A 24,624-nucleotide genomic window follows, 5' to 3' on the forward strand; every position below is an offset into this window, starting at 1 on the left:
GCTTAAGGAATCCCTAGAGAAAAAAAAATCCTACAAGCTAATTTTCTAGATGAGGAACCTGAGGCTTAACAAAATTAAAAGAGGTTACAAGCCACAGAATATGTCAGTTATGACAGAATTTGAAACTCAAGTTTGTCTAACTTCAGCACAGGAGTTCCTTACCACAATACTCTGGGCTAGCATACTTCTCATTTAGAAAAAACAAAAAAAAAAAACAAAAAAAAACAAACAGCCTAAACTTTTGACCAGCAGAGGTCAATACAGGTAGTCCAGGGTGTGGTGGTCCATATAAGCTCATTGCCTCAGGAATAAATATGGGAGGAAAACAGGCTAGCCACTGTGGCTATAACAAAAAAGTTGTGTTGAACATCTGCTAAAGGTTTCAGAAATTGGTGCTCAACACTGTTTCCTAATTTTGTGCTGTGTGTTTCTGTGTTCGAGTGAGTGTTTATTCCTCTTGGAGCTGCAAACCCAAGCCTATAACTCCATAAACAGGATGCCTTAGGTAAAACAATGCACCTTAAAAAGTAAATTGTAAACTAGAAAATACTAGTGCTTTAAGACGACTGAGGTTCAAATTGAAAATCTGCACGTGGTGCATTAATGCTCAGTTTTAGGGAGGAAGAGCCAACACTTAGCTTCTTATTTGATGAGACAGACAAGTGTTGCTCGAGCCGACACATTTATGAAATCTAAAAGAAAAGGCCAGAACCTTGTGGAGCTTTCAGAGGAACAGACGCAAGAACTTTGCATTTGCAAGAATTGTTCAATGTCTCCAATTCCAATGAGGCAGCCTTTCTTCAGCTACCTCAAAAGTTCTCTCAGGAGAGCAGAGCCTTCAGACAGACTTTTCCTTCCTTATTACATTTCAGTGAGCAGTTCCCAGACATGCTGATTTCCTTTGTAAATAGAGCAAAGCTTTTTTGCCAGGTCATAGGATCAAACTGTACCCAGGGCTTGCGATGCCAAGTGACATAGAAATGCTCCACCTTTTCCCACCCAAATCCAAGCCTGGTGAATATTCCTACAGAAAACTTCAACTGCCCGGGACTTCCTCAAACATTAACAAAAGAATCCAACATTTTTGTACATACGGTTTCCTGGCCTGGACTATACGTCATTCAGAAGTTGGGTGCTAGGCTGCATTAGGGAACACAATCTTAAACAATGTGAAGCTAAGAGGTTACGAGGCAGTGAAGGTTTTTGAGAGCCTCCTTCCTTAACACCTCCTGGGATGATGACTATTACTAATCCAAGTTCTCACTCTTCATTTGCCAGCGTGAGAAGGGAAGTAGTGTAGTCCTTCGATGGCAGAGACCACATCAAACACACGATTGGCTAGTATACTTAAAACAAGTAACCTCAACCAGACTTCTCCCATTTCATGGCAGCAAAATGTTGCAAGAATAAGGGGTCCATGTCCGAAGAAGCCTGCTCTGTAGTGCAACCTGGAATTGTAGTAGGAATCTCAACACACTTCCCAGTGGAGAAGAGTGATCACAGAAACATGCCCACCTTCTGCAATTCCGAGGAATTCACAGAGGACCCTGATCAGGCAGTGTGACATTAAACACTGAGCAGAGACTCAGAAGCCCTGGTGGCTCCTGTGGGTCTCATGCCGTCACAGACATCCTACTTGGGCCTCAGGGTTGTTGGAATGATCAAAAGAAATATTTGGAAGAGCAAATGGTGTTGTTTAAAAATAAGAACGTTTCCATATTCCATAAGAGCATATCCATGTGCAAAGAAACATAAGGAAGAACCAAATAAAGGGAGGGTGGAGGTGGTGGAGTGTAGGCAGGAAGAAGCATGGGTTTTGAAATCAGCTAGCTCTGCATTCCACTACCCATTCCCACACTTTGTTGGCCATTCTGGGACAGTGGCTACATCTCTCAGAACCTATGTTTCTTTACATGTGAAGGGTTGTTGGGGTGGGGGTGGGGGGGTATCGGTGTCAAGAGTTCTTTCTCACAAGGTTCAATGAATGCTAAATAAGATTTTGTATATCCTAGAAGGCATGAGGTATGTGCCAAGTGTTATTTCCCTTTGTCCTACTTATACACACCCTTCAAATTTCACTTTGTCTACTTTTTCTTAAGCCATTAAGAATACATTTATTGAAGGGGCACCTGGGAGGCTCAGTTGGTTCAACATTGGACTTCAGCTCAGGTTATGATCTCACGGTTCTTGAGTTTGAGTCCTGCATCAGGCTCTGTGCTGACAACTCAGAGCCTGGATCCTGTTTCAGATTCTGTGTCTCCCTCTCTCTTTCTCTCTCTGCCTCTCCCCTGCTCACAATCCCTCTCTCTCCTTCCCTCCTTCTCTCTCTCTCCCCCTCTCCCTCCCTCCCTCTCCCTCTCTCAAAAATAAACATTTAAAAAATTATTTTCAAAAGAATATATTCATTGAAATGTCATTGTCAAGTAGCAGACACAGAAAACAGTCTTAGCCTCCTCTATGCACATTTTGGATTATTTAAAATTAAATACATAAGTTAAATTGCTTCTCTACTAGAAATAGAAATTCTAATAAAATGTGTTTTTCTCTTCCACTGTTTCAAAAGCCCAATCCATAATTTTAGAGAGTTTTAGAAGATATAAATGGTGCAAGGGTTTACCCATAATCCTCCCCAACTTCTCTACTTCTCTTGTAAACTAGTGCCTATCAGAATGAACCCTTAGAATGAACTATGTGATGATTTCATTTAAAGACATTATTCACTTATTATATCTCATTTGAGGTACAATGGCCACCATTCAGTTTCTAGCACCAGTTGCTACAAAGTATTTAAATTTAAAAGCCAAAATTCTGTTTCTGGGAAAGTTTAGGAGAAAGATCATCATGCTTGCTGGTTCTCTCAAATTGTTCTGACTTCATGCCGGGTCCTGCCAGCCACGGTTACTCAGCAAATGCCATGTGTCAGAAACAAAACACACTCCTTGTTCAAAAAAAAAAAAAAAAAAGCAAACCTATGTGTGATCAGAAGTGCCAAAGAAGTGTGCATAAGCCCATCTGTGTAGAGGCTGAAAGAAATTAGATTCTTCCTAGTGAAAATCACTGAGTGGATTCAAAACTCACTCCGGCTTTTCTCTTTCTCTTTCTTCATCTTTCTCCCTCCCTCTCATTTTCTCTCTCCCTCCCTCCCTCTCTCTCTTCTTCTCTTTTCCTCTCTATTATCTTTCTTCTCTTGCTCTCTAACTCTTCACTTCCTTCTATCTCATTGTTTCCTGATCCTGTGTAGTTTTAAATTTTTGGCTCCTGTGAAAGTCTCTCAGTTGTTTTTTTCTGTGTCTACCCTCTTTTCTTAGGTTGTAACATTTAAAATGTGACTTTCTCTCTGTAATTCAGAATTTTGGTCTTCTCCATTTTCTGCTTGGCTGGATCATTTGTATTCTGTGACCCCACCCGATCATCTTATCTGTTTGTCTGTGTTTCTGAGGGGCAGTAGCGGGGGGGGGGGGGGGGGGGCCTGGTCTCCATGTTTACTGCCTGGTCTTTTGGCTTCAAATTGTATCTCTCACCCAACTTGTTGGATGAAGAAAAAGCCACAAACACTGAAATGCATTCCCCATAGTCTAGTTGTGATGTGGAACTTGGTTTCAGCTCTAAAAATCTAAGAACTTTACATATGAGTTTAATGACAGGCAAAGCAGAGAAGAGGAGAGAAATAGTGGCTGTGATCAATAGGACAAGCCACTGCAAATGTCTAATGATTTCTGAAAACACCTCACAAGGCTGATTGTAAATGTTCCTGCAAAGGCAGGCAGGGACATAATCGGAGGCTGAGCTCTGCCAAAGCATCACTGCTCTAAGGCATGCGTGCACACACACACACGTGAACACACACACACGAGTATGACAAAAAACAAACTGCAATGAGAAATTCATTTAGACTTTTAGATTCCCAGAAGCACATAAAAAATAAAAGCAAAGAAAACTCTACTATAAATAACCCTGCCACATTCTAAATAAAGCCCTTGAGTGGCTAGGGAGTCTGACTTACTTCAAAGAGATCTAGGATTTGGTCATTTTTAATAGCCATGTTTGCCTTCTCACCAAATCACTTCTCCTCAGAGAATCTGCTAAAGGCACGAGGGAATTATTCTCAGAGGCCAAAGTGCACCAGTAGCAAAGGACATGACTGGAGCTGGCCAGAGGAAGGTCACTATTGTAAGAGTCAGGAAGGAAGAGATGAAACAGAGAAGCCCATATCCCTCTGGAAAAAGACCCTTGGAGTTGCAAGAGGAATCAGGGGAGTCACTGCGGGGAGCTAAGCAAATCATTGATCCCACCTCTGGAGCCTCTGTAATATTGTCCAGCTCAGTTTCCAAGTGTACAGGGAATTGTTAATAAATTATTCAGCATTAACACAATTAGTTCAAGCAGCTGGAGGGTACAAGCTTTTTGTCTTCTTTTAGTTCCTGCCTACGTGTACAGGATTTTATTTTTTATTCCACTCAACCATTCTACTCTTCTTGCTGCTGTCTGGTGATTCTCAGTTTAAGAGGAGCCTACAAAATTGCCCAGTCATGGTCAAAGGTCCCGGTGAGTACTCCAAGGTAACGCTATAGCTCATGAGTCCGCAGAATTCTGCCCAGCTCAGAAGAAAAGCTAGAATCATTGCAGTGTAGTCACCTAACCCATGAAAGTTTGATTCGATGCAAAGGCCTCAATGGTCTCATCTGCAAAATGCAGAGAATGACATCTGTAAGTGTATCTAAAGCACTGAGCAAGATGCCTGAAGTTGTTCAATAGAAATATTCTGCTACTCCTTCCACATGGTTCTTCTCTTGCTTCCTTATCATAATTATTTTAAATGTATATTTAAAAATGAGAAAGCAAAAAAGACAGTTATTTCTCTACTCTCTATTTGGAGACTAACCCACATGTCACTCTGTAGGTGGCACCAGCCCTGCCCAGACCCACACTGTGGCAGTTTCATGTCTCCATAAAGGAAATAAAACAGCGCTACCATACGCATAGGCCTCAAGGATATTTTTCTTCTCTCAAGGGCTTTACATCCACCCCGGTCTTCAACCAGCAAGGCACAAAGAGAAGCATGCAAATAGTTACAGTGGTTTTGCAATTAGCTAGACATCTCTAAATGCATATTCAAATCTTACTAACTCTTTACATTCTAGTCATGAAACTATAACTTGAGTAACTTCAGCGAGACTCACTTTTCTCATCTCCAAATTGGGGTGGCAGCTAAGCTCATTGAGCACCTCCCACATGGGGTTCAAAAGAGACGATGTGTGGCCATGGGTACAGGAACAGGCTCTGGGGTCCCTGTGCCCAGGCTTGACTCCTGGCTTCATTGTACACTCACTGTTTGTCTAACCTGTAACCACTAATGGAAATAACTCTTCCCTTGAGCTCTCTCAATCTGGCAATGGGGATAATGATGCCTTCATCAGGGGTATCTGTGAGGACTGAACCAGCAAACCTTATAAGATGCCTGCCATGCAGTCAACACTCAATACGCATGATCAGTTTGTTTTGGTGACTTAAAATCCTTCTTTTCTTTAATGTCCCTGTACCACGTCATCAATCTCATAGTCTCTGACATATATTCACAACAAAAAGAGATCTATGCAACACAGCTGGGCTTTTTTAGGATTACAGAGAAATAGAAATATGCATCTAGTGTTTTATTCCCTGCTGTTTCCCAATATCCCTCAGCCCTTCTGATCAGGCTCATTTGGATTCTGCTATTGTCTCCCATGGAAGCCCAGTGACATTTGATACTCTGCAGATTTCAGAGCACATCTGCCACGTTGTGGTAAATACATGCAGGAAAAAAAAAAAAAAAGGATTCCATGGAGCTGAGCAGAGGATGGTTCCTGTTAACTAATCCAGCTTGTGGGGGTCCACAGGCTGTTGCCTCTGCCATCACCTGCAGTATAGAGGAGTCCCATGTGCAAATTGATGTCACAGCCTATAGTGTCCGGCACCTATCACATAGGTTCGAATGAAATAAGCTGCGGTTCCTACCCAATACCTTGCCTAAAGTTCTTCCAAACATCAACCCCCATGACCTGTTTCTTTAATTAAGTGGTATTCCAAATTTACTCAGGCCAGATACAGAGCACCAAAGTCATGATTCAAGCTATCCTGGGATTGACTGATGATTTGTATTTATTTATATTCATATACTTATATTTATGTATGTGTACTTTAACTTGCACACAAATTACCTGGAGAAATTGTTACAATGAAGATTCTGATTCATAAGTCAGGCATACAGGTGGTGAATGAAATTCCACATTTCTAACTAGCTCCCAGAAACTGGTGCTGGTCTGCAGACCCTCACTTTTAGTAATAACAATGTAGTGAATTATATTTCTCTTTACAGACAGAACATCTAAAAGGACTCCTAAATGTATTAAAATGTGAGGTAAGGTAGCCGTAGCTAATGAGAAAGCACACCCACATCATAACAAAATATTCCAATATTTGAATACTGACAAGGCTGTCTTTACTATATTTCAAAATATTCAAAGACTCAGTTAGGAACAGGAACGTACATGACCAAATTATGCCAGGAAGGGAAGGGGAAGGGGAGAGTGTGTGTGTGTGGGGGGGGGGAGGAGTTTAAGTTAGCTATAATGGAAATGATACGGCGAAAATTAATGAAAGGATACCTCACGAAAATGAAGTCAAGGGGATGGCAGGGAGAGCCCTTAGACTCAAGGTCAGTTGAAGACCCAAATAAAAGAGATGCTCCTTGCACATGGACACTACTTCACAACCCCCTCAGAAGGAAGAAAAGCTTACCTCCTCTCCCAGCAACAGCCCAGCCAATTAGAGTGTGTCACAACTCAATGAGAAGCCACCATACTTTTACTCCCAGTTTACTCCAGTGGACTGTTTATAACAGCCTTCCCAACTCCCCTCTCCCCTGGGTAAAAGAGCGATCTCTACTCTGCTCTCTGGACTTACTTAAGTGTCGCCACCTCTTGCTTATCCCAGATTGCAATTCCCTTTCATTCCCGAATAAACCCATCTTTTGCTGGTAATGGAACTGGTGGTTTTATTTTTAAGGTTAATGATATGCATGGAAGGAAAATGCTAAAATATTACAGAAACTACTGTCTAGCAAACACGCATAGCCAGGCCAAAGGAAACTCTATAAATGCGGGAACACTTTTATCTTTCTTAAATAACATGATTCCATAAATATCTTTTCTAGGTTATTCTTATTTATTGAAGTTACTTGCAACATGCAGGCTGACTATAATACTTAAACATTAAAAACATAGTTTCCCATTTCAAAGCCAAATATAAACTATTTCTGGTTAGTATTTGGTCTATCCCAAGGTAATAAAAGTCATTAAAGTACATTCAGCAGTATAGCCGAGCTATGGCTGTTCTTTATCTCTTCATCATTGTGTAAAAATGACTAAATATTTCTAACTCTTTAATTTACTGAGATTATCCTTTCAAGAATTTAACATAAATGTACTTTTTTTTAAAAATAAGATTACGTTTACGAAATGAGATTCAAACTAAACAGTGGTCTCCAAGAATATGCTATAAATATGTAGCACTGGTTTTAAGAAAATTAAATGATATAACATTGCCATTTAATTTTCTCTAATTTTATTTTTTAATGTTTTATAATATAATAATAACATATCCTAGAAAGTAAAATGGGGAAAAATTATAAAGAAAACAAAATGGTAATCCAATCACATGAATAGGGGAAAAAACGAATATATTGGTCTATTTCCTTAAAGATTCCTCTTTATTGATACCTGGTACAATTATTAATATGAGTCAACATCAGGAATGAACTCCTTATTTTGTTTTTAATGTGGGTCACATACCTATCATTTATTCATTAGATACAATATATTTGGGAATTTTGATAACTTATGTTTCATTTTTTCTATTAGGGAATTTTATTATCAGAAACAATGGGTTGTTATTATAAATATGATTAGGATTCTTCCTACATTAATATTTAAAGTCAAGAGTATTACAGGCACCTGGGTGGCTCAGTTGGTTAAGCGTCAGACTCTTGGTTTTGGCTCTGGTCATGATCTCACAGTTTGTGGGATCAAGCCGCATCCTGGGCTCTGGGCTGACAGTGCGGACCCTACTTGGGATTTTCTCTCTCTGTCTTCCTCCCTCCCTTTCTCGCTCTCTTCCCCTCCCTTGCTCACTCACTATCTCAAAATAAATAAAGAAAAATAAAGAGTATTGGCACTATCAGGGGTGAAGGGGAAGTAACTAAAGGAAACAAAGCAGCAAAATGGTGAAAATTTTTGAATATGGAGGATCAGGGTGATGAGTACACAGGGGTTCATTATTTTGCAGATGATTAAATATATGTATTTTCACATGTGCACATGCATATCTTAACACATGTGTGCCACATACTCTGCTCATCTCACACATGCATTTTTTTTATTATAGTCTATCCACACCTCATATCTTGTTTCCGGTATTTCCTCGGTTGCAATCGTGTCCCCATGTTATAAATCTTAGTAAGTTTTAATGATTCAGGCTAGTCTGCCATGTGAATTTGCAAGGAAAGTTTTTTTTTTTTTTTTTTTTTTAATACTGATTACCTTGTTGTCATTTATAAAATAGGGTTATGTTATCGGGCTTTTCACCCACAAACATATGACCACTATCATTTTCTTCAAGTGGGAAAATGAGACCTGCCTTAATGAGATGACCCTAAGCAGATTAAGAACATATGAAAGACTTTTAAGAAGTGTGACTGAGGGTATCTGCAAAGATGAGCACAGACTATCCATACTCTCACCTGGTCCCTTGGCAAGGAATGAGGCAAACAGGGTGGGGGGTGGGGCTCCAGAGACAAAGGAGTAGGAGATGATCTGGGATTTTACTCATGCACAAACTCAGCTAGTAGATCGCTCATACGTGTGCATTTGTGCGTGTGTGTGTGTTTAGGGTTTCTGCTGATTTCCATGACGAATATTATTTCCTTTATTGATATCAGCATCAGAGATTTCCCAAAACTCTGGGATGCCTGTTATTCCTAGGTCGGGGCATGGGGCAAGAAGCCGACAACTCTCGTTTTGCCAGATTGAGACACACGATGCTGACTTGCATTCCTGCCAAATTATTGGTGCACGGGCTTTGTCTGAGTAGGCAGAGGCTCCACGGAACTGACAGTGAATCGTTCTCGCAAGGCCGAGGATACAATTTGGCTGCGGCTGCGTAGCCCAGTGCTCTTTACATGCAAACGGCCAGCAAAAATAATGGCATGTCAAGTGCAATTTTCTCCCCAGCCGTTGACACCGTAAACTATAATATAGTGTAATTATTTGGCATCCCGTGTCCTTCATACTAAGCACCACCCAAACGATTTCCAAGTTGCAGAGAAGAGGGAAGGTTAGAAGGTCAAATTTAAAGAGAGAAAATGAGTCAGTGCCTTGGAGGGAGAGAATTATAAATAGATGTGGCATCACCAGCAGTGGAGTTATATCCAAATAAGGAACTGCTCAGAAGCCCAGGTAGGAGGGGAAAAGGGAAGAAAGAGAGCAGAGGAGTTTATGTAAGAGAGAGGATTTAGGATAGATCTCTGACCACCTGGAGAGCAAACCGGTTTTTTCCAAAATAAACCAATATGAGGAACCAGGATCACAGAACCAGAGAACAAGAGCCAAAAGAACTTGGGCAGAAAATCAATAGACGCTACACTCATTTTTCTTATATTGCTTGCTTTTCCTGTTCCATAGGGATTTGTATGTTAAATATAATTTCATAATCCACGATACCACTACAAGAGAGGAAACTGCCCCAGAGAGGCTGTCTGACTTGCTCTTCCAGCTGCTTTGTAGCAGAAGTGAAAAAGGAAGAAGTCAGATCTCCAAGAGAGCCTTCCCATCCTTTCTCTGTGACTCTCAGATTCCAACCTTAGTTCTCTTTCAGTCACCTTGACCCTCTCGGCTCTTTCAACAGTCTGGCATCTGTGATCGCCTCTGCTGGGGAATGCTCTCCCTTTCCATCCCTGCACTCTGGGGTGCCACTCTACAGCCAGGACGCTGGCTATAGCGTCTCAGCTCACAGGCTATTTCTTTCAAGAAGGTTCTACATCCTACCAAATAGACAAGCTTCCTGGGTATGTGTTTCCATAGAACCCTATCTCTTTATCCTGTAGCACTTACCTCCGTTTTAATGTGACATGTGTTCTCATGACTATTTTCCTAATGTCTCTCTCCCCATGGTAGCCCATTAATTCCATGACAGAGGGTTTGCATTTGTATTTGTTCCGAGCGGAGAATCTACTGGCCACAATGCTTAGGAGACAATAAGTGCTCAATACATATTTGCAGAATGACTTGATCAATCATCCTTGTGTTTCACAGGGAAGGGCTCCCATGATGTTATCAAGCTGTTCATGTCATGTCCATTTCATCACAAGGACATGACTTTTTTTTTCCTTAGTTGCACGATTTATGAAAACCACCATGTTTCTCTCTCTCTCTCTCTCTCTCTCTCTCTCTCTCTCTCTCTAAGACAAGAACACATAAGTATATAGGATGAAGAGTCCTTGCACCACCTTATTCTCTTCCAGAATTGGCAGAGTAAGTCACCCCTGGAGCTCCTAAGTATGTGGAATGCTAAGTATTTATATGTAGAGCAGGTTCTGAACCACCTGTTCCACAAAGAACTGGAGTCTCTTTGGCTGATACCTGTTTCTGAGAAATTCAGAAAGAAGAGTTCTGAGGTACCTTGTGCCATAAGCACAAACATAAGTTTGCAGATGGATTGGAGACAATGAAATCATCATCTCTATGTAGTGATTCATACCACGGGTAAGGGGCTTAGAGAGGATCATGCAGCCTCCTCAAAAAAGAGTTGTTTTAACAAGTTAACTTGCACACTATGACTACCTCAAAGAAAGACTTTTAAAATCAGAAAGTAGTGGGGCGCCTGGGTGGCTGAGTCGGTTAAGCCTCCAACTTCGGCTCAGGCCATGATCTCATGGTTTGTGGGTTCGAGCCATACGTCGGGCTCCGTGCGGACATCTCAGAGCCTGGAGCCTGCTTAAGGATTCTGTCTTCCTCGCTCTCTGCTCCTCCCCTGCTCACGCACTCTCTCTCTCTCAAAAATAAATAAATATTTAGAAAAATAAAAATAAAATCAGTGAGTAGAGACCGTGTTTAAACTACCCAGCTGTCTATAAGGTACCAATATGAAAATGGAACATGAAAGTAATGCATTGTCCTCTTTATTGAAAAATGCCACTTGTATTAAGTCATATTGAATTTATATTACTTTTTAATAAATTCTTCCCTTATTTAGGTGAATTATTCATTCATTTATCTATGCAAAATATTTACTGAGCACTTCTTATATGCACGCAGTGTTCTAGGTTCTAGGGATGTCAAGTAAAAAGCAAAGGAAACAAAAATCCTTTTTCTTTGTAGAACTTGCATTGTAGTAGGAGAAAAATCCTAAATAAGATAGAGAATGGCTGAGACAATGATCATCAGGAACAAGAAAACATAAAGCACAAAGGATATGAAATATTAGAGAGAGGACAGTTATATTTTAGACAGAATGGGACAGGGAAGACTTCTTGTGAATATGACTTTCAACCTCATTCGAATTCAACAAGAAATATACAGGCAGCATTACTTTTGACAGAAGGGATCCTCAGTAGTCCTACTCTATCCCACTGACATTGCATAAACCCTCTGTCCAGCTGGGATACCTAAGTTCCTACTCCACCCAACCTCAGTCTAGGCAACAAGTCGTCCTTCAAAACACATCTAAGTATCACCTCCACCTTAAGCAGCCTGGGATAACTAACAGCAAGGGCTCTTGCTCAGGCTCCAGGTGTCTTGTGCTCACCTGGTGATATAATTGTCTGTTTAGCCACCACTGCAACCACACACACACACACACACACACACACACACACACACAAAATTAAGAATACAATCATGACTAGGGGTGCCTGGGTGGCTCAGTCGGCTAAGCATCCAACTTTGGCTCAGGTCATGATATCTGGGGTCATGATAGCTGGTGAGTTGAGCCACACATAGGGCTCTGTGTTGACAGCTCAGAGCCTAGAGCCTGCTTCAGATTCTGTGTCTCCCTCTTTCTGCCCAAACACCCCCTCATGCTCTGTCTGCCTCTCAAAAATAAATAAACATTAAAAAAAATTAAAGAATACAATCATGACTACAATAACTATATGCAGGCACTATGCATATATTATTTTATTGGCTGTTATATACTCTTATTTTTCTTTATTTAAAATTATTTAATTTTACTTAAATCCAAGTGAGTTAAGATATAATGTAATAATGATTTCAGGAATAGAATTTAGTGATTCATCACTCACATAGAACAACAGCCAGTGTTACTGCTCTTACTTGGAAAACTTTAAAAGAGTTTTAGTAACTTCTCCAGGGTTAACACTCAGAAGGTAGCCAAAGCAAAGTTCAAACTTCTGGAAAGTACATCTCAAGGGCTTATTCCTTCTCTGCACCCCACTGTCTACAAATACAGTAAAAGCACAATGGATGATGGAGGGTGTATGTGAAGCTCTGAAAAGCCAGTCACTCAAAAACTGAATCTGCCTTTGAGCTTGAACTCAGCCTGCAGTGTCAAGGGCCCCACCATGGTGATTCACAGGAAAGTCTTTTTTTGTTGTTGTTTTAATGTTTATTTACTTTTGAGAGATACAGAGTGAGAGAGGGGTAGGGATAGAAAGAGGAAGGGGGGACAGAAGATCCAAAGCAGGCAGCAGAGAGCCCAATGCAGGGCTCAAACTCACAAACCGTGAGATCATAACCCAAGCCAAAGTCAGCCAAAGTCAGACGCTCAACCACCTGAGCCACCCAGGTGCACCAACAGGAGTGCCTTTTAAAGAGTAGGTATGCTCCTGAGTGACTAACGCTCCCAGCCCTTCCTAGGGAGAAGCTCAGTGACAAGTGGTTTAGAGTCCGACGTGGAAGAGTGTACATAGAGATAAAATACCATAAAGCACCGGTGGGCACCTTGATAGGGATCATCCCCACACTCAGCCTGACTTGTAATTTGAAGCAGTCACCTGAAAGGTATTTTTGGCTTCACTACAACCCAAGGTCCTCCATGGCTAAGCTATAATAATTCAGGAGCAATTTTCTTTACGGGGAAATATGGAGGATTGGAACTGTTTGTAGAAATTTCTTCAGAAAATAAGTTTAACTCTGATTTAACAATTGTTTGTGAACTGGCTGGGGTAGACAGGAAAGCAAAGAACTAATTCATTAAAACGGTCATAAAGACTTGGGAGCATTTTGGTCATTTGAAAATCTTAGGGTTCTCTGACAAGATTTCTGTCCTTCAAAGAAGCATGAATTTCTCAAATATTACTAAGTCACAAATCAATGCTGAAGTCTGCCTGTTTGCTTCTATCTCTATTAATGTAAGGAACAGCGTTAAAATTAGTCATCAGACTCTTACGAATCCAAAGCAAACCCCAATTTAAATACTTTTTCTATGCAGACAAAAATGAGACATCCTGGGTATAGCATGTTTGGTTATTTATATTATACAAAATGCCATCACAGTGATAGGCCTCCATAAAAAGTTAATAGAATTCACATAATTCACCAATTATACATGGATGCATGTGTGCACAGATCCAGAATTTCCTATAGTAGGAAAACAAATTGCCTGAGGGTTGGGGTAAGTTCTCAATACCCAGAATACTTTTCTGGACTTTACAGGCTCTGCATTCTGTATTCATTAACTCAGTTTTCATTAAGATCAAGGATTTTTAATTTTTTTTTATTCTTTAAAGATTTTATTTTTAATGTTTTTAATGTTTGTTTATTTTTGAGACAAAGACAGTGCACGAGTGGGGGAGGAGCAGAGAGAAGCGGGGAACACAGAATCTGAAGCAGGCTCCAGGCTCTGAGCTGTCAGCACAGAGCCCAACGTGGAACTCGAACTCACGAACCCTGAGAACATGACCTGAGCTGAAACTGGACGCTTTAACAGACTGAGCCACCCAGGCATCCCAAAGATTTTATTTTTTAGTAATCTCTACAACCATCATGGGGCTCAAACTCACAACCTTGACATCAAGAGTCTCACGCTGTACTGACTGAGCCAGCCAGTCACCCTTGTATTCAACATTTAAGTGCAAATTATGGTTTCAACACGTGGCAACTAGCTACTAAAATGTAATAGGATATGGTGGGTAAAATTATGGCCTTGGGAATCCCCAACTTGATTCAAACTCAGAACTTTTACTAGCTCAATGATCTTGGTTTGCTTTACCAATCCTTCTAAGTCTCAGTTTCTGTACTTAAAAAACAAACCAAAAAACATAATGCTGGTCAAGAAGCCCATATTCAAACCCCACTGGGCCAGATGTGTTTCAAAATTCAGGAATTTCCACATTTGGAAACATATTAAGGTACATAAACTGTATAGTAAGTAACACCCTTAGCAGGGTCTGGGGCAGTACCCTGTATTCAAGCACATTAACATTTCTGCTGGGAATTATATGAATAGTCACAGTAATAGGATGCATTATGACTATAAATAGCCTCAAGTCAGTTCTGCTACCTGAGTTTGTATTAAACATACAAAAAAAAATCTTTCAGAAATTTTTGCATTTTTACATCTGAAAAAGTAGTGTAGAGCTGTTTTGCACGCATATTTTTATATGTGTATATATACGCACATAAACACATACACATATATACACAGAAAGAGGGGAAAAGCTATTTTTAGACACAAACAGGATTGTGCCCACAAAGTGCTTTTGTATGAGTGGTCAATACATAATAAACACTCAATACTGGCTACAGTATGAGCTTCTTCAAGAAAGAGATCATGGTTTTGAAAACGGATATGCTCCAGTATCCCTAGAACAGTGACGGACACATAGAAAGGGCTTAATAAGTATTATCTGATTTACTCATGAGATCTCCTCATCCAGATATCGTTTGTCCAAGTAGACTAACTATACAAAATGAGAAAACATAACCCTTGGAGAGTCTCAATTTGCTTTGCAAGACAATAAGGTAGAAGCAGGAATGTATTCAGAAGTTCCTAGTCAAACACAAAGAGTTAACTCAGGTCTTAGAGATCAATATTTAATTCTCCTCCTATTTTTCTAAATCACTGCTTTTGGGAAATGAGTAATATTGGCATGACTCACATCTTAATCTCCCTTATCAGGAAAATCAGCCATTGGTAGGCTTATAATTAGAATTCTACCATGATGTATCAAATTTAATAGAAGCCTATGAACAGTTCTGAGGAATAAATGTATACAGTCTTCAGTACCCATGGTATGATTTTGGAAAAAAAAAAAAACAACTTATCTACAGAAAGAACATTTGTTTAACCTGTCAACAACAAAACAAATGTAAATACCCACACACACATGCACACACACGCCACTAAGTGAAATTTTGATTGTATACATTTGATTCCATCTGACAATGAATGAACTAGTTTCCTATCGCAAATTTTATTGGATTACAGTACAAAGCACTGTTAAACATCCAATCCAAGAATTTCTTTTTCTCCAACCCAGGTTAATGACTAAAACCACAAACAAACCACAGAAAAAAAAAGGGGGGGAGGGGGGGGAGGGGGGAATCTACCTGCAACTGGAGACACACGACCTCAAAACAAAATGAAACAACTAAACATCTTAGGAATCAAGGTCGTAGGAAATTCAAACCCAACAAAAATGTATCCCTCTTCCAAATACTTAAGCTAGAGAAAAAGTTTGCCATGCAGATTTCTTGCACAAAATGGGAAAGAAAAGTCTGTAGGTACACACATTACACAAGTGTTTTGTATCTGAAGGGAGGCAAGTGGTGGGGGAGACGAGCCTTCACCAGAAGAGCAGTCTGTCTACATTTAAGACTGTTACAGTGGGATTAGTCATATTCCTAAAGAAACCAATAGGTAACTAAACTAACCATCTGGCCTAAAGTACTACAGCTAAGCGTGCCAACAATTCTGACAAGTCGGATGTTAAAGATCTAAAGAAGAGAAACAGATCCCGAAATGGGGATCTTAAAAGTGTAGCTTACCCGGCCAACAAGAATCGGTTCAGGTCCAGAAAACTCTTCCAGGACAAACATTTGATTCCAAACCCAGCCTCTTTTGGAGCGGTTCAAAATCCGCTGTTCACTCAGCCTACTTAGTTCCAAAGGGGATCCACTCATTACAACTTGAGACTGATTCATCGGAGCCGTGTAAATGCAAGGGGGAAGAGTAATCCATAATATTATTAATGGAGTCCAGAGATCCAAGAGCATTTCCGCTAGCCGTTCTGGCATGGTCCCACCAGTTAAGCAAATCACCACGAAAATGAGACAATTATTTTTTTTGCCTCCGGTCTGCAGCCATCCAATTCATCATGCAGTGTAGAGCGTTTACTTACAGCTCTGCCACGTGTTTCTAGCACAGGAAACAGACATCATCTAAGCCGCTTTTCTGAGACCACGATCCACTGGCATTCCTTCTCACTGAAATCGCCTGCAAACACAAGGAGACAGAAAGAGTAAAGGTTCACTCCACCAGGTCTTCCAACAAAACTGCTGCCTTTTAGAAGCACCTAAATGAACAACAGCAGGCATTTCCCCAACTCTCCAGTTAAAAAAGTGGATCTGAGGAGTTAGAATGAGTGGGTCCTTTTATTTGTTAAGCTTTATTTAGATTTTTTTATTTGTACCTATGTTAGTTATCACAAACCGCTTAAGTAACACAAGTTCTTTCCCCTACCTACTTCCTTCCTTCCTTCCACCCATTCTTCCTCCCTCCCTCCCTCTCTTCTGATTTAAACATGGGTTCTATTTCACTCTATGTTGAGCAATATAAATAGCCTTTAATGGGTATTTTTTTTTAATTTACACATGAGACTGGGAAAGGAAATTTCCCATTTTACAGTCTTAGCTGCCACAAAGCATCAGAAGGGATGGTCCAATTCAGGGTGCAGAATGCTATTCTCTGCCAGGATGCTAATAATGAATGAATAAAATTAGAAGTCTCCCAGAGAGAAATTCTGTAATGTCCAGCATGTATGCTATAATCAGGCTGGTGTCAGAGCTCCCATTCTAAATGTACAGTTGAACAGGAGATTTAAATTATGAAAAGCTCCTTTGGGAATGAAATATGGTAAAAATACAATTTTCAATTGAGGAGATTCAGAAAGGGATGGGCAAAAAAAATCCCCCATTACCTGAGGTGTCAAATACATTTTTTTGCTTACCTTCAGTGTGGAAAAATGTGTTTCTTCCCTCTCAAAAAAATTATTTTTAAAGAAAGAATTTTCACTGCAGAACCCAGAGAGAAGCCTTGCTGAATTAGATTAAATGGGAAAATAATTCCTCAGGACACCATGGGGATCAGTTTGGCTCAGGGAATTCATAATGGGGTAGGGAACCTTTCACCTCTAGGTCCTTGGTCCCATTCTGGCTCAGAATGGGAAAGCAAGAAAGTCATTAACATTGGCTGGGCTAGTGAGTGGCCTTAGTGATGCCAGCTGAAATGGCAGACCCAGATTCTGCCGCAAATACAGGCTGTATCTGATCTAACAAGATGGCCAGTGGAATCACCCCACTTGTCACCTTTTGCCCGGGCTCAGCTCAATCTCCCGGACTAGGATGGTACCTCAGGTGGCCCCGCCCCATGAGTGCCTAGGGAAAGCACTGCAAACGGCAGTAGTCTGTAAATGGAAGGGAAGAAAAGCTTTCAATAGGAAACCAGCTCAGAGAAAACAGAACCCAGAACAATATCCTCTGCTTCCCCTGGAACCGCAGCACACAAAAGGAAGAGAAGCCTTTCTTTAAAGCACATTTCCATCATGACCTTCTCTTATTCCAGTGTGAGAAGCAGACCTTTGCAGGCTTCAAATTTAAAACAAGACGGAATTTAAAAGTTCTCAAGAAAAACATCCCCAAGTATTAATCTCTTTCTAAATTGCCCATCCACTGGCCTATTTAACCAGCATTTAGAGCACGACCATCACACACCCTGCCCTCTCCTAGACAGGGGGCCTGAACAGTGCTAAAGGGGCACAGTAGTGTGCTACAGGGTCCGCCGTGGAGGCAGAGAAGCCTGGGTTTGAATCCCAGTTCACACCACTTGAGGTCTCTCTCATGATGCATCAGATACGTAAGTTCCTGAGCTTCAGTTTTCTCTTCTGCAAAATGGCAATAAAAATAATTCCCACTTTCCTCCAGTCAGTAGGGGGAGTCAGAATCAAGATTCTGATAAAGCAGCAGGAACATGCGAAGCACTCACTAAACTATTTTTCCTAAACCAGACTGTGAGGGTGGTGTTGACATGGTCCATACCTTTGGGAGGTTTTGGTTAAAAACTCAAATGAAAGAGCAGAGACTTAAGCCACATGACCTCTATGGCAGGAGTAGGTAAGGTCCAAGAGTGACACAAAGCACTCAAAAATCTTCCAGAAGGTGGGATGGGAGAAGGCAAAGGTGTTGCCGGGGAGGAAGGGCTGGACCTTATCACAAAGTAGTTGAGACCTATCCTGTCCACATAGCCTCACTCTAAATTCTTCTCGGGAAAAAGTGTATATTCTCTCCAAATTCACCTTCTATAGGACAGAACATCCCTGAATGCTCAAAACCCATGCATGCCCTTCTCTTGGCCAGAGAACTACAAAGTTCTCAAAGTGGGTTGTGATTTTCCTCCAGCATCAGCCTGTCTGGGGATTGAATTCTAGTTTAAAAAACTGCATTTACTAGTGGGGGCCAACTACCAACAATAACAACAATTATAAGAATACCTAAATGGTTTATTTTGAGGATTAGAAGAGGTAGTCTTGTTAACGCAATTAGAAAAGGCTAGAGCGTACAGTTATTTTTAAACTGTGCCAAATAACTCTGCAAGTATATTCTGGCATCTGTTCTGTTGTTGATGATTCTGGGATAAGAAAGTTTAATCCGATACTCATAATAGACACTTCCTTCATGGAAGCCATCCACTGGCAGCCAGGATGAAATGTGACATGAGCGGTACTGCACCCAAACTTACCAAAATCAGGTAAAAAGTGATAACAAACCCTGAAGTAATTGTACACCATGGCACACCTTTGTTAGTTAGAAAGGATGTATTAATAAAGGAATAGATGCATAGCCCAAAATACCACCCATTAACGCAGTATCTTAGGGCTGGATAAATCTTACTGTGTCTCACACTGTTTCATTCAAAACTGAGGCACAGAAAAGTTAAACAGCATGCCCCGAAAAATACCTCCAGTAGGGAGCAGATCATTATTTGAATCTAGGTAATCTACTTCCAAAATTCTCGTTCTTAACCACGTCTCTCGTTATATAAACACTGATGAGTGTATTCTGATGGTCAACAGGCAATCAGGTCAATGCTCTTCTCATCAGGAAGCAAAGAGTCCAATGGGTACAGACTAACAAAGATATACTTACAATATTTAGTGAAATGCAGGCTGAGAAGGGTTACAGAAATACAGAGCGATGGTATGCCACTCATCTTCACAGCATAAAAAAAAAAAAAAGAAAAAGGCTTCCTGGAGGAAGTGACATCTAAGCATGGAGAAGCAAGCAATTTCCTAACTGGGGAGGAGTTAGGGGTGAAAGGGCATTTAAGTCAGGCAATGCACAGGAACTAGACCACCGATTAATCCAGCATCTTAGGTAGTCTGCAAATCATTACTTACCAGATCATTCAATCCATGATCTGCTCTCCACCCACCAAATTCATCCTACACATGGTCTCCACAGAGTACCTGTCAAATAGGGTACCCTCTACTCTGCCAGTTCTCTGTGAAGCAAAGAGCATGTTGGATTTCTCCAAGGCTTTGAGGAATAGAAATATTTTCCATCCTACAGACAGGGTATGGGAAACATATGAGTGCTATTCCAATCTGACTCCTCATTTTTCAGAGAAAGGAGGAATGATTTGGTCAGTGGCCAATAGCTGGTGGCAGAGCTCTGGAGAGAAATTATCCTAACTCTATTGGGATGAAGGGAAACTCTCCTTCATCCACATTGGTCATTTCTACTACCCTCCCCTGCACAGAATTTCTAGCACAGTCATATACCCCTCCCTCAGGCAGCCAAATTCTTAAATTACTTGTACTATTAAATTTAAAATGGGAGTTTTTTCTAACATCTACTTTAAAATGGCAAACCAATGTTATTTGTTACAAAGAGATTAACAGTAAACACTTAGTGTTTGGGTAATATTAAATCATCAACTCATACACACACATATGTGTATGTATATGGTAAATCATGACTACATACATATATATACATATTATATGTACACACACAGCTATGTATTTACATCTACTCTTCAAAATAACCCTAATGTAAGTATTATCACTTTATTATCATCATTCCCATTTTATGGATAAGCAAACTGAAGCACAGTGAGACTGGTATTTTAAGTAATGTTTTATTTTCTCTTAACTAGACACTGGCAAAGCCTGAGGTCATCTGTCTCCGATAAAAAGGAAAATCAACAGTTAGAGGCAAGGATATGCTGTTAAATATTTAAGTGGCTCTCGAAAGAAAGAATCCTTGATTTATGATTTCCATAATGTAAATACTTCCACCAATTTCAAGCTCTCGCTGTGGCCACTAACAAGTCCTGGCATTTCCTGAAAATTTAACAATGGGCTCTGGTAAATGTAGTAAGTCCTCTCCACAACACCCCTGGGGGTGCTTCTCAAACCTTCATATGCATACAAATCCTCAGGAAACCTGGCCAAAATGCAGATAATAACCCAGTAAATGGAGGGTGGGGGCCTGGGACTTTGTATGGATTTGAGGAACAGAGTCTGAGAAGCCTGGGGTTGGAGCAAATAAGACCACTTCCCAACTCAGACCTTCTCCTTAAAATAACAAAGGATTTAGCAGCGTGGTGAGAAGGTCTTTTCCTCCCAGGCCCACGCAGGGCTCACCCTCACCGTGCCTACAGGAGTACATACACACATCAGACTTTGGGAATCCCTGCACTGGTGTGAATATATGAGATTTGTATGATGTCATAATACCGCCCCCCCCCCCCCCAACACACACACACACACACACACACACACTACTTTATGCAAGGCTCTGGTAAAACTATGCCACTAACTGGAGTATTCACAGGCACAAATGTGCTATCAGGGGGTGGTGAGACTTGGCCTTCCATTCAGCGAAGTCTGCCTTAGAGAGTCTTCACTTAGAGACAAATGAGCTTCTACTGTGACAATTAGAACCATACTATTTATATTGCTTTCACCTCTGCCACAAGCAGAGGTAATGTCTCTTTGATGATTAGAAAATAGCTTTATAGGAATTCTTGAGATGCAACCAAATGTGATGTCACTGTTATCAGAATTAATAAACATCGTGAAGAGTAACTCATACACAAACTGCTTAAGTCTATGCAAGGAAGAAGAAATTGAGCAAGGTTGTAAAGCTTGGGTAAAAAATCAATTTATTTTTAGATTTTCCAACCACAGTACGTATGTCTGGCCAAGCAATCCACTTTATTATAATGCTGTTGCATTGATTTACACCCAGATAGTGAGATGAAGAGATTTTACAGTCTCTCTGGAATTCTTACAAGTAAGAAAGTCTTTAGAATTTTCCCCATAAGAAAATATCTTCTCTTGGGTAACATACTTACAATCTGACTTTTCATTCATACACATATTTTAGACACCTTTCTAATTACAGCCTGGATGTTACTCTGCTGACCCCAACATTTTTTTATGGTGAACTTTTTTAAGGTGGTCAATTCTCGGGTATGTTAAGTCATTATGCAAAAATATACTCCACCATCAATTTTGTGAACAAGGTAGATTAAAGTTCTAAACAATAAGCCGCACACCAATAGGTGAAGTCTAAAATAAAAATGGGCTTTTACAGACACTTTAGGATTCAATCCAGCAGATTATTGTGGTTGACAGGAAATTATGCTTTTATTATCCACCAGGCTTAGTAGCCACAATATTTCATAGAAGCAAAAATGACACATAAGACCAGAGAATTTCTATTAAAAATGTTTCTGACCTTGAATTTAGAACCATTAGCAGGCTGCTTCAAAACAGGTAAATGCACATTGAATTCAAAGTGGTGTTTCAGAAACACAGATGGGGTATGAGATTCAGCTTGTGGCCCAGTGCAATTCACGCCAAACGCTGGATGACTGGAACGGAACAGGCACAGATATATTTGGGGTTTAGAGAGGGATGGTACTTGCATGCATCCAAATACAATTCAGGAGAGTCATCTTTCCTAAAGCCTTCAGAATTCCCTGACCAGATTCCCATCGCATAACAAGATTCTAATTTTGTTTTAAACACACACACACACACACACACACACACACACACACACACACACACACACACCCTATTTATCTCCCCATCAGCCACAACCCTCTAATCATCTTTCCTTGGTCTCCTACCATATCCTTAATCCAGCTATTATTCTATTCAAAAGCACGTATCTTTCGCTTATTTTGCCACCCAGAACACCTGCCAAATCCATTCTGCTGCCATTGGCACGTGACTCTTTTTCTTTAGTTTTCATGAAGTTTAATCATTATGGGTTACCTTGGCAAAAATAAATGCCTTCTCCTTTCCCAAGGAGTCAGAACTTTGTTCTACACACAGAGCACAGAAACATTTCTATTTGTTAGGGAAATTTCAGCATGGGTGACTAGGTCTGTGACAAAGACAAGGTCAAAATAAGGCCCTTTTCTAGTGTTACAGACCCAGACCTTCATTTAGGAAAACTTTCCTGAAATCATAAGGTTAAGATATTGAAGATGAATCTATTCTGTCAGACTCTTAAGACAGAAGTGTACTGAGATCATCTCAAAAAAATGAACACAAGTTCCATGTATCCCTTGCTAATTATAGACACAGTAGTGTCAGGCAGTGATTTCTCAGGGCTCTTCTAAATACCTCCTTCTCCATTTGAAAGCCCCATCTATTGCTGTCTTTAAGTAACGTGCTGAAAATTTAATAGAAACCTAGGAGTGAAAACAATGTGTTCACCTTTTGTTGGAGGAGGTCATTGTGAAGATGTGACCACCAGTGGATCAGAGAGCTGGCGCAGAAATTTTTATCCCATCCCTATTCCTGGACCTACATTCTACCCACTGTTCTCTCACTAAGAGTCATTTCAAGGACTCAGCTTTGAGGGATTAAGATGTTGGTGAGTCCATCTGGACTAAATACGTGACTGAACCCCATGGAGGCCTCTATTTAACACCTTAAGATTCTAGTGCACAGATGCGGAGATCTCATCGTGTGACCACCTGAGAGAAAGCCTCATATCTGAGTTCCCTTGTTTATTAACACTGCCACCTACCAGTCAGGCATGTCTCACATCTTTCTTTGGCAACCTCCGTGCCCTGTGTATACGGAGGCCAATTTCAAAGTTCACTCTGGGAACTCCCAAGGTTGTGAACCAAGACCCTTTAAATCACAGTAACCAATAGAAATCAATTTTATTGCCCAATTGTAGTGTAGCTGAGCTGTGAAAAGCTCCATGGCACAGTGGATGAAACATCAAGTTTGGAGTTGGAAATAGTTTGAATTACTGTTCTATCACTCATAAGGTACGGGGAGATGTATCTCAATTATGACAAATAAGGGAACTGATGCTCTGTTTCATACTCTTAACTTGAGGGACAGTGGAAAAAAATAAGTGAAAGTACATAAAACTCTATCAATGAAGCAATGATAGCTACTATTTACTGAAAATTCCATGTACTTAACAAAGACTTTGATTGACATTTTAAAAAATTATTTTATTTCAATTTCTTGCTGTGTACCTCACTGGGGAATATCCCAGTGTTCTATTTAGAACAGGTAATAAAATAACCTTTTCCAACTCTTGTTTTTTTTTTTTTTTTTTAAATGGCAGGAACCATGTTGGATACGAATAAAATAGCATTTTATAAATAGCTTTCCCTGCCCACAGCTAACACACAACTAATGACTTCAAATAGTTTTATTAAGTTGCTAAAGGGCAGGATTTTTAGTCCCCTCCCAAGAGCCAACCATGTCTCTTTCCATTGAAGACATAGCATTGTCCCTTCACTATTTTCTGCAGACAGGACAACACACAAGCACTAAACATCCGCATGGGACCTATTCCCTCCCTTTGTAACCACTCAATGAAAAACATGGGCTGCTACATCCTATTGTACAATTGCACTACAGCCAAACTTTAACTACTCGATGACAAACATTTCATTGGCCGGGTACTGCTACCAAAAAAAAAAAAAAAAAAAAAAATTCTGTTGCATTTCATCATCATCTACCTTCCTATGAGAATGGTCAAAGTGAGGAGTCCCCACTAACTCAGAAATGAGGCCAAAATGATCTCTCAACACTACTCAGAAGGCTGCTGAGAGAAGATAATGCTACGAGATTGTCAGGTAGTATCTTCTTTCAAAAGTATTCAACAACTGGTTTCCATTCATTTCAGCACTACTGGTGATAGCTGAAAATTACAAGCTCTCGCTTCTTGCTTAAGTCATGCGGAAATGGTTAAAATCAGTTATATCACATAACCAAGGCTACAGAGTCTGTAATACTAAAACTGAAATGCAGCCAAGTATCCCAGCATATTAAGTCAAGATTCTGCCAATTAGATTATACTG

The 24,624-nt window shown here is 40.3% G+C and overlaps 1 protein-coding gene across 6 annotated transcripts in view; it reads right to left on the reverse strand.

Moving 5' to 3' along the window:
• The window catches only part of CDH8 (cadherin 8), a 361,920-nt gene that overhangs the window by 330,339 nt on the left and 6,957 nt on the right, over window positions 1-24,624 (reverse strand). For 5 of the 6 annotated variants that reach the window (XM_053906508.1, XM_019455740.2, XM_019455741.2 and 2 more), the window contains one exon: window positions 16,041-16,488. In XM_053906508.1, the coding sequence (XP_053762483.1) occupies window positions 16,041-16,289 (249 nt within the window). In that variant the 5' untranslated portion in view covers window positions 16,290-16,488. Of the gene's footprint in view, window positions 1-16,040; window positions 16,489-22,016; window positions 22,153-24,624 lie in introns of all 6 variants that reach the window. The other variant, XM_019455739.2, reaches the window with a different exon arrangement.

Source organism: Panthera pardus, unplaced genomic scaffold (assembly GCF_024362965.1).
Source record: "Panthera pardus isolate Hobbes unplaced genomic scaffold, ASM2436296v1 HiC_scaffold_19, whole genome shotgun sequence".
In the NCBI taxonomy this organism is placed as follows: Eukaryota; Metazoa; Chordata; class Mammalia; order Carnivora; family Felidae; genus Panthera; species Panthera pardus.